We start from the raw sequence: 14,072 nt of genomic DNA, 5'->3' as shown, positions 1-14,072 counted from the left end.
ATGGATGATGGATGATGAGTAATGGATAATGGATGATGCTTTGTTTTATATATTGGACGTGGAGGCATGGACTGGCTGGACCACGGGGTGAACAGGATACCTATTATGATATAGGAGGCGCCTCGAGGAGTTTTTGAACCCTTGGAATTGTGTTGAGATTTTTTTGAGACCCCGAGTCGAAGGAACGTGGAAAGCACCCCTATGCGGGAACGATTCTCATGATTCTGGAAGGATATCCTGCAAAGCGAATGCCCTCGATTGGACACTTGATATTTTTCACCTTGGTCGCCCTGGTAAGCCAAAGGCCAAAGTTTCTTGGGGACTCAACAGACAAACGGGTGCCCCTTATCCACAACGGCGCCCCACTTTGATTGGCCAATTCGCTCGCCACAACACAAGCTCTTCTCCATTGAGCCAACGGAGGCCCAGAAGTCGTGGATACTCGTGGATAACCAGGACATAATTACTAACTCACGGCAAAAAGTCTACATTATTGTCGGGCAAGCCATCATCTTCACTTCACACACGAGCATAACTATTTTGCGCGTCGCGCTCTCTTACAGTTCTTACAATCGCTTCATACTCCCTGTTATACCGCTATTCTCTACCTCAATGCCATCGCGGTTATTGTGCAACCATCTCACGCTCGCATGCAAGTAGATCTTCGTGTGACTTCCGTTGAGATCTCAGGCTTCGCACAGGCAGACCCGATCAATTGACCAACTCCTTCTAATCCGCAACTGTAAACGAACGCCGTCAGGCTTGCGATCCTCTCGAGAAACTTATATATCGACCGTTGTCCCTTGCATCCGTACCTCCGGAAACCTTACATCACAGTGCATAAGAGCTACCCACACAGCTAGAACCCACACCCAAACCTTCAACAACAACCACTCACCACAATGACTGCCACCACCACCACCCCGTCGCGCAAATTCGAGCTTCCCGTCCTCGCACCCCTCGACTCCCTGACAGCAGGCACCGACATCCCTCCTCCGCCGGACTCCCCCATCGCCAAGGCGCCCCCGCCACCCCCTAAAGCGCCCTCCGCCATCTCCACCACCTCAAAGCCAGAGGGCGAGCAATCGCGCGGCCGCGAGCCAGGTTCGCCCACAAATGGCCTCCTTACGCCCATGAGCATGACCTCTCCGCGCCGCCCAGGTAGCATCCGCCGTTTCCTGTCACGGCGCAGCCTCAATGGCTTCGTGCCGGATGAGGGTGCGCCGCCTGCGCGTCCGTTGAGCAGTCTTAGCATGGCACCGACAAGCGGACAGAAGCGCAGCGGGAGATGGTGGCGCCGTTTTGTGGGAGACAGAGAGGAGCGCGAGAGGAAACGCACCAGCGTTGTGTATGAGGACCGCAGGGAGAAGGACGAACCGGCTGCACCGAGCTTGCCGGAGATCAGCGCGCTGGGTGTTAAGAGTGGCGAGCAGGAGGGGTTGGATGGGGATATGTTCAAGAATATCAAATGAGGGGAGGGAGCGCTGGGTGTGTTGGTTGAGGAGGCAGTTAGCCTGAGCAGGCCATAATGGGAGATGGGAGATGGGTGGATTAAGGAGGAGGATTCGGTAAATTTGTGGTCTTATACCCTTTTGTTCGATGTGTCTAGTTTTGGGAATTGGATTGGCGCCCATTTGTTGCCGGGAATTGCATTTTTTTGTCAGGGCCTGACCAAAACAATACGCATGGTTAGGAAACTATATTCCCAGGATAGCTCCTGATGGGATATATATTTTGGTTAGATTATTCCCTGCAAAGATAGCCTTTCACTCTCTGCTTTATGGTCATAAAGTTTTTACACTACAATGCGCAAGTCTATCTTGCTCTGCATCAGCCCTCAAGTATCACCAAACACAAACACACCCTTCCCCTTCCTAAACCCCTGCAGCGTCCCCGTCACAGCCTCCTTCAACGTCTTTTCCTTGGTGTCCCAGTCCCACTGCACCTTCTGCACTGGCACATCGGCGAACATCCCCGCGCGGGTAAGCTCCAGAATCTCCCCCACCGTCCGGCGCTTTTCATCCAAGTTCTTCTCGCTCCAGCGGCTAACCCAGAACCCGCTGAACTTGACATCTTTGAATATCAGCGCCGCAGTTGGCACCTGCAGTGGCGCCTTTGCCATCCCGCCATATGTCACCAGGTGCCCACCATCACTCAGGCACTTCACCATCGCCGATGTCGGCTTGCCCCCGACGCAATTGAGGCCCAGCTTCACCTTCTGGCGTCCACCAACCGTCCACTCCTTGACCTGCTCTGAAAAGCCACGCGCCATCAGCTCCCCTTCTGTAACCACGTGCGTGGCCCCCAACCCTCTCAACTCGTTCCTCATCGCCTCCGTCTCCTCCTCCGTTCCGCGCTCACGGATAATATTAATGCTCTTCATCCCCCACAACCTCCCCAACTGTATCGCCGCCCGTCCAACCCCGCTATTCGCCCCATTTTGAATGAACCACTCCCCTTCTCCCACATTCTCAAAATCTTTCAACATCCTATATGCCGTGGTCGGGTTCACCCCCACCGTCCCGACCTGCACAGGCGTCAGACCCTCCTTCTCAACGCGCAGCAGAGCATCCTCCTGCGCCTCAACATGCGTCACCCACGTCCCAAGACACGGCGCGCGCGCAATCGCCCAGTCTCCCGGCGCAAACTCCTTCACCGCGGACCCGACGCGCATGACCTCGAAACATGCCTCGTTGCCAGCGATGGCGGAGGGAACGGCAGTTCCGAGGAGCGCCGTGAAGGGCGGGCGCGAGGGGTACACGCCCTGAATCTGGTTTATGTCCGCGGGGTTGATGGGGGCGGCGAGACTGCGGAGGAGGAGCGCGTTGGAGGGCAGGGAGGGGGAGATCGAATGCGTGTGCAGGCTTGGATGGGTTAGCTGGGCGCTAATTTGGTAGATGAAGGGGTGCGCACAAGAGAACATCGCAGGGCTCGCCGTTTTGGCTGTAGACGAGCGCTTTAGCTTGGGTGTATCCGTATGGTCCAGACTTGAAGCGCCGCGTGATGGGTTGGGACACGCGAGGTGTCAGTTGAGAAACCCGTGGGGTGGCATTTTGTGTGAGAGCACGAACACTGCTTGCAAAAGCTGGCCGGACGGATATAGGCGGCATTTTGTGTTGTCTGTGATTGTGATGGAAAGAAGCCCAATGTTTCTGGAGCACATCCGTCGTGGAATAATTTATGACGTCGGTATGGTGCACGGGCTCGGGCCGAGGATTGCAGGGTAGTTATCGGAGCTACGGCATCAATATCACAGCAAAGGGTAACTTAGTGGTTAGGGTTATGCTCAGAGAAACTATATAAAAAAGCTGGTGGAGGGCTTTAAATAGGCGTGTGCATTAAATTATAGGTATATCGTTATTTGCGTGATATTCAATATCAACCTCGATTACGGAGGGCAAAAATAGTTGGAAATTAATTTATAACAGAAGGCGAAGCATGAACGTGGAACAAGTCTCGGAATTGATCGCTGTCAGGTGGCTGTATTCGATGCTACCAGAGGTGATTCTTATGAAACTGCTAAAATGGCAATCCAGTGCCATAACCACCACAGAAAGTTCCCGTTCACCATGCCCATACCATTCCCGTTCTCCATTGCTATAAACCAAACAACGCCAACAACGCCTGATAATGCAACGACATATTTTTGTACATCCAGGTCAGCCGTGTCTCTCAGCCGCCTCCTTGAATGCAGCCTCTTGCATTGCCAGCAGCTGCTCGGTCGAGAGTCCACTCTGCTCAAGTTTATTCGCCTTCTTCTCGCGGCCCTAAATACTGTCAGCATTGTGCTCTGGGAAATTTGAGGCTCCTAGAACCCACCTTCAGTTGCTCCTTGTGATCATTCGCCACATCTAAAATGTCGGCCACATACTCGCTAAATCCAAGCTGTTCCAATGCCTTCGTGATGTGTTCGCATGCGATGGTCTTCTTGGCCTCTTTCTCTGAAATCTCGTTCGCCTCTGACGAGATGAGCGTGATGAATTCGACGCAGCATTCTATGAGAAGGTCGCGAGCATCTTTCCCAAATGCAACGCCTGATGAGGGCGGAAGAATTTCAGTTACGATTTTCTGGACGGTTGCTATGAACGAAAAGTTAGCCAACGTCCACCAGTAGTTCTATAAGAAAATTCCAACAATCATCTAAACCAGCGTTCAAAGCAGAAGTATGAAGCGTGTCGACCAGTCGAAGTGACGGAAAAGCATAGGATCCAAGTCCTGTGACTTCGAAATCAAGAAAGGTTCCTGTGCTCAGCCCAGTTGAGGCACAAGGCACGGTGTCTTCCAAGGTAGGTTCAACGTCTAAATTGCAGAGAGACTCGACGCAATCTTCCCCGGGGCATACGTGACACCATGACACTTGAAGTCTGCTTAGGGGCCGTGGTTTGGGGTCCTTTGATATGCTCCGTGGGGTTTTCTTTGGCTTTTTTTTTACACGCTGTCTCCCTCTTGTACCGAGATCTGCCCTTTCGTGGGGTTGGTGGCTTCGGTCTGAGGCAGGATCTCGTTGACCAGTATTGCCAGTCGCGTGTTGGTTTGGAGGCGCGCCATATTCACCGTATAATCGCACTCTCGACCCAAGCTGAGCCCGCAATATTCGCAATTATAAAGAAAGTATTATGCTATACCTTTGGGAAGAGAGAGATCATCGTTTCCTAAGACAGAGTCAGCATAGATCACACACAGAGGGTAGGAGCGATGGAGGGGCAACGCGCGAATGGAACGGCTCATCACCCGCGTCTCCGATTCCCCAGCGCCACCCCATGGCGCTATTTGACGTAAATAGGAGACGCGAGCGCAGTGCCACGCCGTTCGTCTGCTATGCATAGAATAGAATAAGCATACCTCCAAATTCTCTGTCCGACATTACGGCAGAGATGAGACTTTGTTCCCCACGTATCGACGCGAATCACCTTATTGTTCTTTCAACGATTTCTGAGGTGAAGTAAAAGACGTGTGAGCAATAAGATCAAAAATAAAGAAGATTGTAGAAGATATGAGTTCCTTCAGAGGTCGATCATGAGCTGTGAATAGAGAGAAATTAATTTAAGAGTCGTAGCCTCACGCGCGAACATAATGATGCGTCTCAGTCCCGCGAGGCTGCGGCTAGCACAACTGGTAAAGGCTTGGCGGAAGTTCCCGCTTTTTACGCGACAATCTTATTGATATTTTGTTCTTTTTCTCTTTTCCTTTCTCTTTCTCTTCTTCTTCTTCATCAATACAATCACCAGTTGCGCTCCCAAGCACTCACTTTTCCAAGCGTAATGGGTTCTCTTTGCAAGAATCTGTTTTACTATGACACCTTTCATTTCAAGCTAACATCAGGACACGAACTGTGGTTCAATGGCCATCACTGGTAAGCTCTTTCTCTCAAATACCCTACCTTTTACTCTGATGAAATTTCGTGTCGCCCCTATCTTACATGAGCTTCGGCTCTAGATGGTGATTAACCTGTCTTAACCAAACGGACCGTCTGAACGTACATCTATCTTACTTCGCTTCTTGATATGTGTTTCTGGATACATTTGCTAACTAGCCAAAAGATTATTAGGTTTTGAGTCGACTCTGTTAAATCCCATTCGAAAGACGGCATTAGCCAGTTTGCAAGTGCGCTGGCGCGGTATACCGTCCAGTTTCCATGCGGCCATGACGACAATACAAAAGTGCCTCATGTCAGGCTGAATCACTCCACCATAGTACAGCATCAAGGTAAATATTCAATATTTCATCGTTCTCTTTCGGCTTATGATGTAACATTCCATGCTAATGCTGAAGACATTCGTCTGATGCTGATAAACTTCGAGACTTTTCATCTTTCAACTGAAGCCCAACCCCCTATATATGTCTATTCTATTGCCACATCCTTGGAACCCGCTGACATATCAAAGTGATTTCTCTGTACAGTCTCCTCACTGCCTGTCCTGGAACTTGACAAGTTCAGGTGCATTCCAGCTACATACGTTAGCTCAGTCATAGCATAATAAATCAATTTTCCAGAGCAACTGCCTGTCTGAGAAACCATTGCCGTGACAAATGAATCTACGTACCTGAAAAACTTCCCGCCAAGCTCTTTCTCCGCGTCTACCGCCAGTCGCCCAAGCACATTCCCAGGCTGCTCCGGCCTTAGTAGACCCCCCTCCTCCTTAAGTCCCTTAAACCGTGCCACATCCCCCTGGTCCATCCCAGCCCCGTGGACTTCCCTAATCCCTCTCTGCATCTCCGTATCGACAACCCCTGGCCTCACCGCCACAGCAACAACGCCCTTGCTCCCCTCCTCTCTCGCCACCGTGCCAACAAGGTGATTCAGGGCTGCTTTCGTCGCGCCGTATGCACCCCATCCAGCGTACGAATTTGTAGCTGCGCCAGAAGAGACAACGATGATGCGGCCGCCCGACTCCCGCAACGACGGCAGGGCAGCCTGTATAAACGAGACGCAGCTGAAGACATTGGTGTCAAAGACGGCGCGCCAGGCAGAGGCAGTAGCATCGGCAATGCGAGCAACTGGCTCGAGGGTGCCATGGTTAAGAATGAGGCCGTCCAGTCGCGAGAACGAGCTGAGCGCGAGGGATACCGCCTTCTGGGGGACCTAAGCCGGGCAATGCCATGTCAGTTCTTGTGCGTTCCAACTTCGTTCCTAACTGGCGAGGCAAAGAACTCACCTCCTCCCCTGTTGCATCCCCAACAACGAACTCGACCTTTCCTGGGAATCCGCCCTTCAACTCCTCCAGTGGCCCCGCGGTACGCGCTACGACCACGAGCCGGTGTCCTTCTTGGAGTAAGAATTTCGCGGCAGCGAGGCCAATTCCGCGCGAGGCGCCCGTGAGGAGAATAACTTTGGAGATAGGCATGTTAAAATAGCTATAGGGACACCTGGTGATTGTGCTACAGTACAGATTTGTTTTTTAGTCAAAGATGTTGGTGGGGTGTGGGGGGGTAGACGAGGATTTCTTAGCCGAAAAACTGTTGAGGGAAAGAGAATGGGAGCTTTTCCCCAGTGCAATCGTCAGGCTCCCCGATTGGCGCTTGGCGTGAGCAGATTGCCTCAGAACTCCGGCGCATTGGATTTTAGGCCCAAACCCTTCTGTTACTCAGGGCATTTGGGTAGGCCCTCCGAAAAGACATAAATAATACGTAGGCTCCGTAGGTCGTGTAGTAATTCAATTGATCTATTCATTCTATATACTGTAGTGTATTGTCGAGTTTTCCTGCCCGTTGCGCAAAAGCCCAAAGGTCCGGTCACCAAACACACCGCACGATTTGCGCGCGGTCGCAATATTTCGGGCCTTCCATCAACAAAAACGTCATGATAACCCCACCTTCTCTTCGCGTCTAAAGACTATAGGAATCACATATAGCAACTTATAATCATAGGCACCATATATATATTGATAAAATCCCCCCAAAAAAACCCCCCGAGTCATCTTACTGAAATGGAAACAAACAGACAACGAGGCATCACCTCCAATACAGACACCCCATTCCAAACCAATCATTATGCCTGCTTGCCGCATGCTTGCTTCTGCGCATTGCAGTCCAACATTGTGGTCCCGGGCAGCTTCCCACCGTTCATCGCATCGGCGCACACGTTGAACTGGATGTTACATGAGCGCGCCACGGCCGTGGCTTTGTCCGTGAAGGTGTTACCCTTGACGCAGAAGGGTCGCTTGGAGTCACCACTGTGAAGCACCGGCGGCGCTGCTCCACCGAGATTACTCCGTACCGCCGTTGTTCATTGCGATGGCGGTGCTAGAGGTGACTGGGGCATTAGCAGCGGTAGTGGCAGCCTTATTGTTGTGGACTACTAACGAAGCTACCGCGTTGCCGTTACCATTCGTGTTACCATTGGTGTTCCCGCTTTGGTTCCCCTTTCCTCCACGGCTCTTGCCACCTTTGCCACCTTTGCCTGTAGCTGTGGTAGTCGTGGCAGCGGCGGCATCGGTTATAGTAGCGGCGTCAGCTGCGGAAGTTGTATCAGCGGCCCCACCATTGCCATTTGCGTTACCTCCTTGGTTTCCATTTCCTCCATTGCCTCCGGTGTTGGCATTGCCGCCGTTTCCACCTTGGTTTGCGTTGCTTCCATTGCCACCCGCCTTGACCTGGAACTTGGTGCAATCATCTTGAGCACCACGTTGGCTACAGGCATAAGTACAGGCTGATGGTTGGCGGATGAGCTCACAGTGCAGAGCCTGTAGAATCCCTCTGGAAGCCCATCGGTGACTACCGCAGAGAGAAAACCTTGGCCGTTTCCATTATTATTGATCCAGGAGATGGTCTCCACCAAGCAATGCCAATGCCCCATATGGTCGCATAACAGGTCCAAGCCGCAGCCACAGCCACTGTTGAGCGCCATGGCCACTACTGAATGGGCCCTGCGGGGCCAGTAGAGCAGGTCCGCAGACTGGATGCCAATATCTTAAGCTTTACTTAGGCCTGTAGCACATCAGGGGAACATGGTTCCCCGACATGGCCTGTTTGACGCCGTGCTTTTCCGCTGTCAGACTCCTTGTTGGGCTTTCCCCCCTGAGATATGACTGCTCTCAAGACCTCCGAGGGCCTATGTCGGGTCTTCTCTCCAAGGTCGCTTCAGTTCCCTTGGCTGAAGGCAACCATCGGTCATCCTTGAGCTACGAGCTCGCCGCCCTCCCCGGGTCCTTGTGCTACCCGTGCAGGGGCAACTTGTTTGACCATTCGGCTGATTTGTTCTATGAGGCACCCCGTATCTCCAGACGAATTAAAGCCAACATCAATATCACGTGAGTATTATGCGATGGTTCCCACGGTACACGGTCCCTTCTATACGTAAGAATGGCAATGCATCGTAATTCATACAGTTAATAAACTGGCTGCTATACTTTGCTATATAATGCGTACAATGCATTATAATTACCTCTTGGCGACAAATTCAGAAACGGGCCAGCCGAAGATGCAAGATTAGCGTGCAGAGGGGGCTTCGGCTTCCAAGATACCCTCTGAAACGAGCTATTCCACATGAATTATTTCTCGGATTATCATAAGGCGGTATGGACAACCCTCACTACCCCGTGGCTTTTAGTTTTAACACCCTAACGCCGACAGCAGAATAGGCGGACGGACCAGCTGACACTCGCCTATTCTCTCCAATCGAACATCACTGGATCATCACGTCTGTCAAACTCAAACCCGTCCGACCTGAGGAACAAGACAGGCACATCTGATGAACAAGCATCTCGGATGATGGGGTTGAATCAAGCCGGACGAGTGTCGCCGATCTGTATGAGCCGGGGGGACAGAAGGAGCGAAAGAGCGACATGAAGTCAAAGATTGGGCATTTGTAAATTATAATTTTGCATCTGTAAATAATTGTAGTATAGTACAGTACTAGATCCACGTTTTCTGGCAAGGGCCACGGAGGGCGCGCTTGTTAAATGAGTCTCGAAATTACAGTAAAATGCAAAAAGACATGGTGAATTACTGCGATTTATTGCAGATTCTGGGGATTATAAGTGATGAAGCTGTTCGAGATGAGATGCACTGTAGCACTGTAGCACTGAGTAGAATTTTTTTCATTGACGTGTCCGGGTCACATGAGTCCCTGTACCTGTCGCGGCGGAATGTGGGGAAGGGGAAGGGTCCAGTGTTGAACTCGCGTCCGTCGCGTCGCGTCATTATGGTTCGGGATGTAGTATGGAGGAAACAAATGCTACCAGAGGATATTGCCAAAAATGGGTATATATACGGAGCAAACGGGAAAACAAAGGCCTGAGGATATTGTAGAACATGAGACGACATTGCAAAACAGTGTATTTCCTTCTACGACATCCCACCAGTGTGCCCTCCATCTAGATATAGTAATTGTACAAACGCGGGTCTATGATATCCTCTCCGGTCCCATCTATCGCTTAACACTCCATGGAGAACTTGGGGGTGCGGTCAGCGTTCCATGCTCCCCAGTGCGTCTCGTCGGCAACCGATCCGTCCTGGCCAATGCTCTTTGGCTTCCATGGCTCATCGAAGGCCTCGAAGTAGAAGACGTTGACGCCCCACGCGGTGATGCCGCAGATGGCCTTCTTCCAATAGTTCTTGGCGCCCTCAAGGCTGGGAACAGCAGCTTGGTACTTGGATCCATCGGTGGGCCATCCTGTGTTTTGTTAGATATGTCGATGACTACAACGTAATCACTCACCAGTCTCGCCAACCCAGAGCTCAATGCCGCCATCAACCTTGCCAGAGACATGCTGGATGTGTCCGAATGCCTGCATGATGTCGTCAAAGAAGCTGGCAGTGGCGTTGCTATCGGTCTGTCCTTGCCAGTACGAGAAGCCGTTGGCGAGGAGGATATCGACACCACCGGTGATCAGGGCATCGGCAGTTCCGTCCTGGTATTTGTTCCAGCTGTCGGCGGTTCCGACCTTGAAGCCGGGGATGGCCTTTTTGATCTTGTTGATTCTCTGCAAGAGTTCTGGGCCAGTGAAGTTGCCGCGATAGAGCGTCTCGGATCCAACGGTGATGGCGTAGACCTGGTCCTTGTAGTCGGGAGTGTACTTGATGAGGGCAGCCTCATCCTTTGCCAGGGAATCGTCGTAATCGGGCCTGTATCGTTAGTTGGAATAGAAGCCCAGAGATCGTCAATAGCATACCAGACACCCAGGATGACCTTGAACCCAGCAGCCTTCGCGGCAGGGAGAATCTCCTTGGCAGTGTTGCACTCGGAAGCCGAGTAGGTGCGAACAATCTTGCTGCTCTTGACAGTGCTGATTGCCTTGAGGTCGGCTGCCCAGTCGGCTTGGAACTTGCAGCTGCCGTCGCTCTTCTTGTCACCGAGGGCGAAGCCCAGGCTGCCAGCGGCCGAGACGACGGCTGGAGCGGCGGCCAGGGCCAGAGGAATGATGGTGGAGAAACGCATTGTCAATTGAAATGAATGTGAGCTCAATCTGTGAGCAGAGTGAGTGTATTAAGGAGAGGCTCTTCACGCTGCGTAATGAGTGACAGCGATGGAGATGAAAGTGATGGTGTTGATTCTACAGCGATGCGAGGACGTCGTCTGTTCGCTAAGGGTCGAAAGGGGAAGTGGGTGGAGCTGCCTATTTTTAGATTTTGGTGAGGAACATGGAGCTGAGAGCTTCACGGGAGTGAACATCACGACAGTGTACGCATACACTGTACATGTAGTCCTATGTGGTATTGGATTGATTTTACATGCTCATAGAAATTTAATTGTGGTTGGCTGGTGCTTTGCTCCTGCCAATTTGAATCGATATTTACACTCAACGATGGTATATATATTGGCATTCAATCGTCTATACATTATATGCAGTTTAATTATCTACAGGGCATTACCCTCATGTTTCCACTGCACTTCCAGAGTCCCTGGCGTACATGCGAAATTGAACAAATATGTAGCCGTCCTCGACGATAGTACCCAAAGATCCGATCAACCATGGAAGGTTCGTCATGATGTACTCCCTCTCGAGAGAATGGAACAAGATGCTGACTCCGTATGTGATATTTCCCATTAGAGAGAGAACAAAAAACAGAAGAGACAAGCCTGCACGCGTTAGACACAAAAGACGACGAAGTGAGGGACGAGCTTACCTTCACACGACTTATCCCTGTAATTCTTGATAATTTGGGGGATTCGGGCCCTGAAACGTTAGTATAGTTGCATTCCGACTTCAAAGGCTGAACTCACCCAAGATAACACACAGCGCTGAGGTATCCCAAAACACTGGCTTCCACGGCCACATGTTCTTTGCTAGGTACGTCCCCAGGATGATTCAGCGTCGGCCTCCACACCCCAGACCGCCACGCAATGGCCCATCCTGCTGTTCCAACCAGGATGACCATGAGGATGCTCCAGGTATTCCGCTTCCACGAACTTCCACCTGCAGAGACATCGTCTTCCAGGATCTTCACTAGAGAATCACGTCTGGCCCCCGACGAGTGACTGAGATGAGTTGAACTACGACGACGGGCACCGGGGGCCCGTATCGATTCGTTGCTACGCTCTCGAGCAAGCAACGGAGCCTCTTCGGAGTCGAGTGATGTTGCCGCCTCATTGATTGCCTCTCTCCGGGCATTGAGGTGGTTGTAAAACAAACACTGACTGATGAGCACAAAGTCTGCAAAGCAAAAGTACACTGCAAGGGCAGTGACTGTTGGGACTAGGCCGGCCCATATTGCCCCTAATGTTGTTAACTTGGGATGAAACAGGATAGACATCACGGGGTCTGGTGCAACTACCGATCCAACGCCCGGAAGCAACGTACCAGCTAGATTCGTGACATCTCCGAGCAGCCAGACTGTCAGGAAAGCTAGCGAGATGCCACCTGAACTGCCGGTTGTGTAGTTGAGGATCAACTGTGGCACCTGTGTCCTGTATTAGTATCTCTTCCCAGGAGCGAGGTAAGATGAGCCCACCAGCAGGAAAATCCAAGTAGCCAAACTGATGCTGCCAAACACGCCGGACAAGGCCTCATTCCATGACAACGCCTTGGAGAGAGCAACAAGGGCAAAGACTGTCGTCGTCGTGGCCATTGCTGCCGGCGATGATGTCGTGATGAGTGCGTCGGTCGTTCTGCAATCTTGATGGCTTCGTTCTGCGATCTTGATAAGGCAGATAGTTACTTTATTGGCTGGTTAGGGAACGTGATTGTCACGAGGCACGACGCCGATTCTGCACCGTGCTTACATAAGCAATTATGAACGAAAGCGACGCATCTCTCTACTATGCGCGGGACGCGTTTTGTCTCCAAACTCGGGGGATAAGGGGAAGCAATAGACTTCTCAGGTACTGGTTGAGCGGGCTGTGCCATGATGACAGAGGACGGCCCACTCGGTTTACGGATGAGGTTCGCGGAAGGTCAGAAACAGGATATCTTGCGAGGCCAGTCCCGTGACCTTTTGCGACATGCGCAATCTGAACGAAATCCACAAGATAAGCGAGATGAGCAAACGCTAGAGCGCGCAAAAAGAAAGCTAGTCTCCGAATTAACACTAAGATAATTTTCGACTTGGATTGCGGAGACGGCGATGGCGGGTGGTTAGCTGGAATGAATTCTGTGTGATTATGCGCTTGCCCGCCCAACCGGGCTTAATCCAAAAAAGTCAAGCTCGTCTCGCGCGTCGCGTTCCTGGCAAACGCGACAATGAAAATATAACAAAAATGAAACCTAACAATTACACGAAAATTCTCTTAATATGGTTACGGAATTGTTTTCCTACCTAAAAATTGCGTGCCCAAGTGAGATGAAGATCATATATCACGTGGTTGCCTTTCGTGTGCAACTGACTGATAGAATTACTCGACAATCATTGCAGCGTGTAGGCAACATTTCGCCTGGCCACGTTTGAATTCCAGTTTCAAGTTTAAACTATCCAGCAAAAAAGAGTGTGAAATGCGTTTAGGACTACAGTTCTCAAGCGATAAGTCGATACTCGATTAGGCGATATTCACACTAACTCAATATTTTTTGTAGGATTCTTTATTTTCCCACCAAAACTACGATACACTCGATATCGAACTGATTTGACCAGATATCGTCTTATACTGACATTACATAGGCCAAGATGCCTCGAAATCAGCTGTTTACGATGACAATTGAGTAGCGTCGCACATGTCATACTGACATTCGTTGCACTCAGTTTGCTATCAAACTCAAGAGCAAACATAGAAATCTGATCCTCAAACCTACAAGTCACCATACATATCTTGGCTTAACGGTGTCTGACCGTTAGAACCTTGATCGGAGACATCCATTGGATGCCTAGATAGATGGTCTCGCACAAGTACTATATGGCCTTCACAAGCAGCGTTATGGAGTGCGGAAGGAGCCAGCTCCGCCCCAAGCCTAAGCAGCATCTGCATAATTTCTGTTGACCCCCCTATAGACGCGCTCGTAGTGAGTGTGATCCCCTTCATATAGGAATTAGAGACGTCTACATGCTGACACAAGAGCTCGATAACTGCTAGATGACCGCGCCCAGCTGCACGACTAAGGGCCTCGTGGAGGATCCATTGTCATTCTGTCCCGTCCCATACTATAGTCACCCAATTCGATTCCTCAAAGGTCATAGTATGCTGAGGCGCGTCTCGCTGC

The 14,072-nt window shown here is 51.1% G+C and overlaps 7 protein-coding genes across 7 annotated transcripts; 1 reads left to right on the top strand and 6 right to left on the bottom strand.

The window, feature by feature from the left end:
* Positions 1 to 902: 902 nt before the first annotated feature.
* Positions 903 to 1,472, top strand: VC83_04879 (uncharacterized protein; the record flags this gene model as incomplete). The annotated part of the gene is made up of 1 exon (XM_024468506.1): positions 903 to 1,472. One exon carries the CDS (start codon positions 903 to 905, stop codon positions 1,470 to 1,472), a length of 570 nt encoding a protein of 189 aa, XP_024323740.1.
* Positions 1,473 to 1,768: 296 nt separating this feature from the next.
* ETR1 (mitochondrial 2-enoyl thioester reductase) lies at positions 1,769 to 3,129 on the bottom strand. The gene is made up of 2 exons (XM_024468505.1): positions 2,914 to 3,129; positions 1,769 to 2,864 (listed from the first exon to the last, which is right to left on the bottom strand). Exons 1-2 carry the CDS (start codon positions 3,108 to 3,110, stop codon positions 1,838 to 1,840), a joined length of 1,224 nt encoding a protein of 407 aa, XP_024323739.1. The 5' UTR covers positions 3,111 to 3,129; the 3' UTR covers positions 1,769 to 1,837.
* A 334-nt stretch (positions 3,130 to 3,463) lies between these two features.
* Positions 3,464 to 5,213, bottom strand: NCB2 (negative cofactor 2 transcription regulator complex subunit ncb2). The gene is made up of 4 exons (XM_024468504.1): positions 4,843 to 5,213; positions 4,626 to 4,652; positions 3,820 to 4,079; positions 3,464 to 3,767 (listed from the first exon to the last, which is right to left on the bottom strand). The coding sequence occupies exons 1-4, from the start codon at positions 4,862 to 4,864 to the stop codon at positions 3,660 to 3,662; spliced, it is 417 nt and encodes a 138-aa protein (XP_024323744.1). The 5' UTR covers positions 4,865 to 5,213; the 3' UTR covers positions 3,464 to 3,659.
* A 469-nt stretch (positions 5,214 to 5,682) lies between these two features.
* VC83_04876 (uncharacterized protein) lies at positions 5,683 to 7,144 on the bottom strand. Its single transcript, XM_024468503.1, has 3 exons — positions 6,657 to 7,144; positions 6,045 to 6,583; positions 5,683 to 5,949 (listed from the first exon to the last, which is right to left on the bottom strand). Exons 1-3 carry the CDS (start codon positions 6,843 to 6,845, stop codon positions 5,907 to 5,909), a joined length of 771 nt encoding a protein of 256 aa, XP_024323743.1. The 5' UTR covers positions 6,846 to 7,144; the 3' UTR covers positions 5,683 to 5,906.
* On the bottom strand, positions 7,142 to 9,499 carry VC83_04875 (uncharacterized protein). Its single transcript, XM_024468502.1, has one exon. The coding sequence runs from the start codon at positions 8,345 to 8,347 to the stop codon at positions 7,937 to 7,939; it is 411 nt and encodes a 136-aa protein (XP_024323742.1). The 5' UTR covers positions 8,348 to 9,499; the 3' UTR covers positions 7,142 to 7,936.
* Positions 9,500 to 9,761: 262 nt separating this feature from the next.
* On the bottom strand, positions 9,762 to 11,001 carry BGL2 (glycoside hydrolase 3 protein). The gene is made up of 3 exons (XM_024468501.1): positions 10,614 to 11,001; positions 10,160 to 10,566; positions 9,762 to 10,114 (listed from the first exon to the last, which is right to left on the bottom strand). Exons 1-3 carry the CDS (start codon positions 10,877 to 10,879, stop codon positions 9,876 to 9,878), a joined length of 912 nt encoding a protein of 303 aa, XP_024323741.1. The 5' UTR covers positions 10,880 to 11,001; the 3' UTR covers positions 9,762 to 9,875.
* Positions 11,002 to 13,155, bottom strand: VC83_04873 (uncharacterized protein). The gene is made up of 6 exons (XM_024468500.1): positions 12,665 to 13,155; positions 12,394 to 12,599; positions 12,243 to 12,342; positions 11,666 to 12,158; positions 11,569 to 11,618; positions 11,002 to 11,521 (listed from the first exon to the last, which is right to left on the bottom strand). The coding sequence occupies exons 1-6, from the start codon at positions 12,786 to 12,788 to the stop codon at positions 11,316 to 11,318; spliced, it is 1,179 nt and encodes a 392-aa protein (XP_024323748.1). The 5' UTR covers positions 12,789 to 13,155; the 3' UTR covers positions 11,002 to 11,315.
* Positions 13,156 to 14,072: the final 917 nt, after the last annotated feature.

This window comes from Pseudogymnoascus destructans (assembly GCF_001641265.1).
Source record: "Pseudogymnoascus destructans isolate 20631-21 unplaced genomic scaffold scaffold_11, whole genome shotgun sequence".
Taxonomy (NCBI): domain Eukaryota; kingdom Fungi; phylum Ascomycota; class Leotiomycetes; order Thelebolales; family Thelebolaceae; genus Pseudogymnoascus; species Pseudogymnoascus destructans.
Note: the sequence above shows the minus strand (reverse complement) of the source record. Positions and strands in the feature narration are given on the sequence as shown.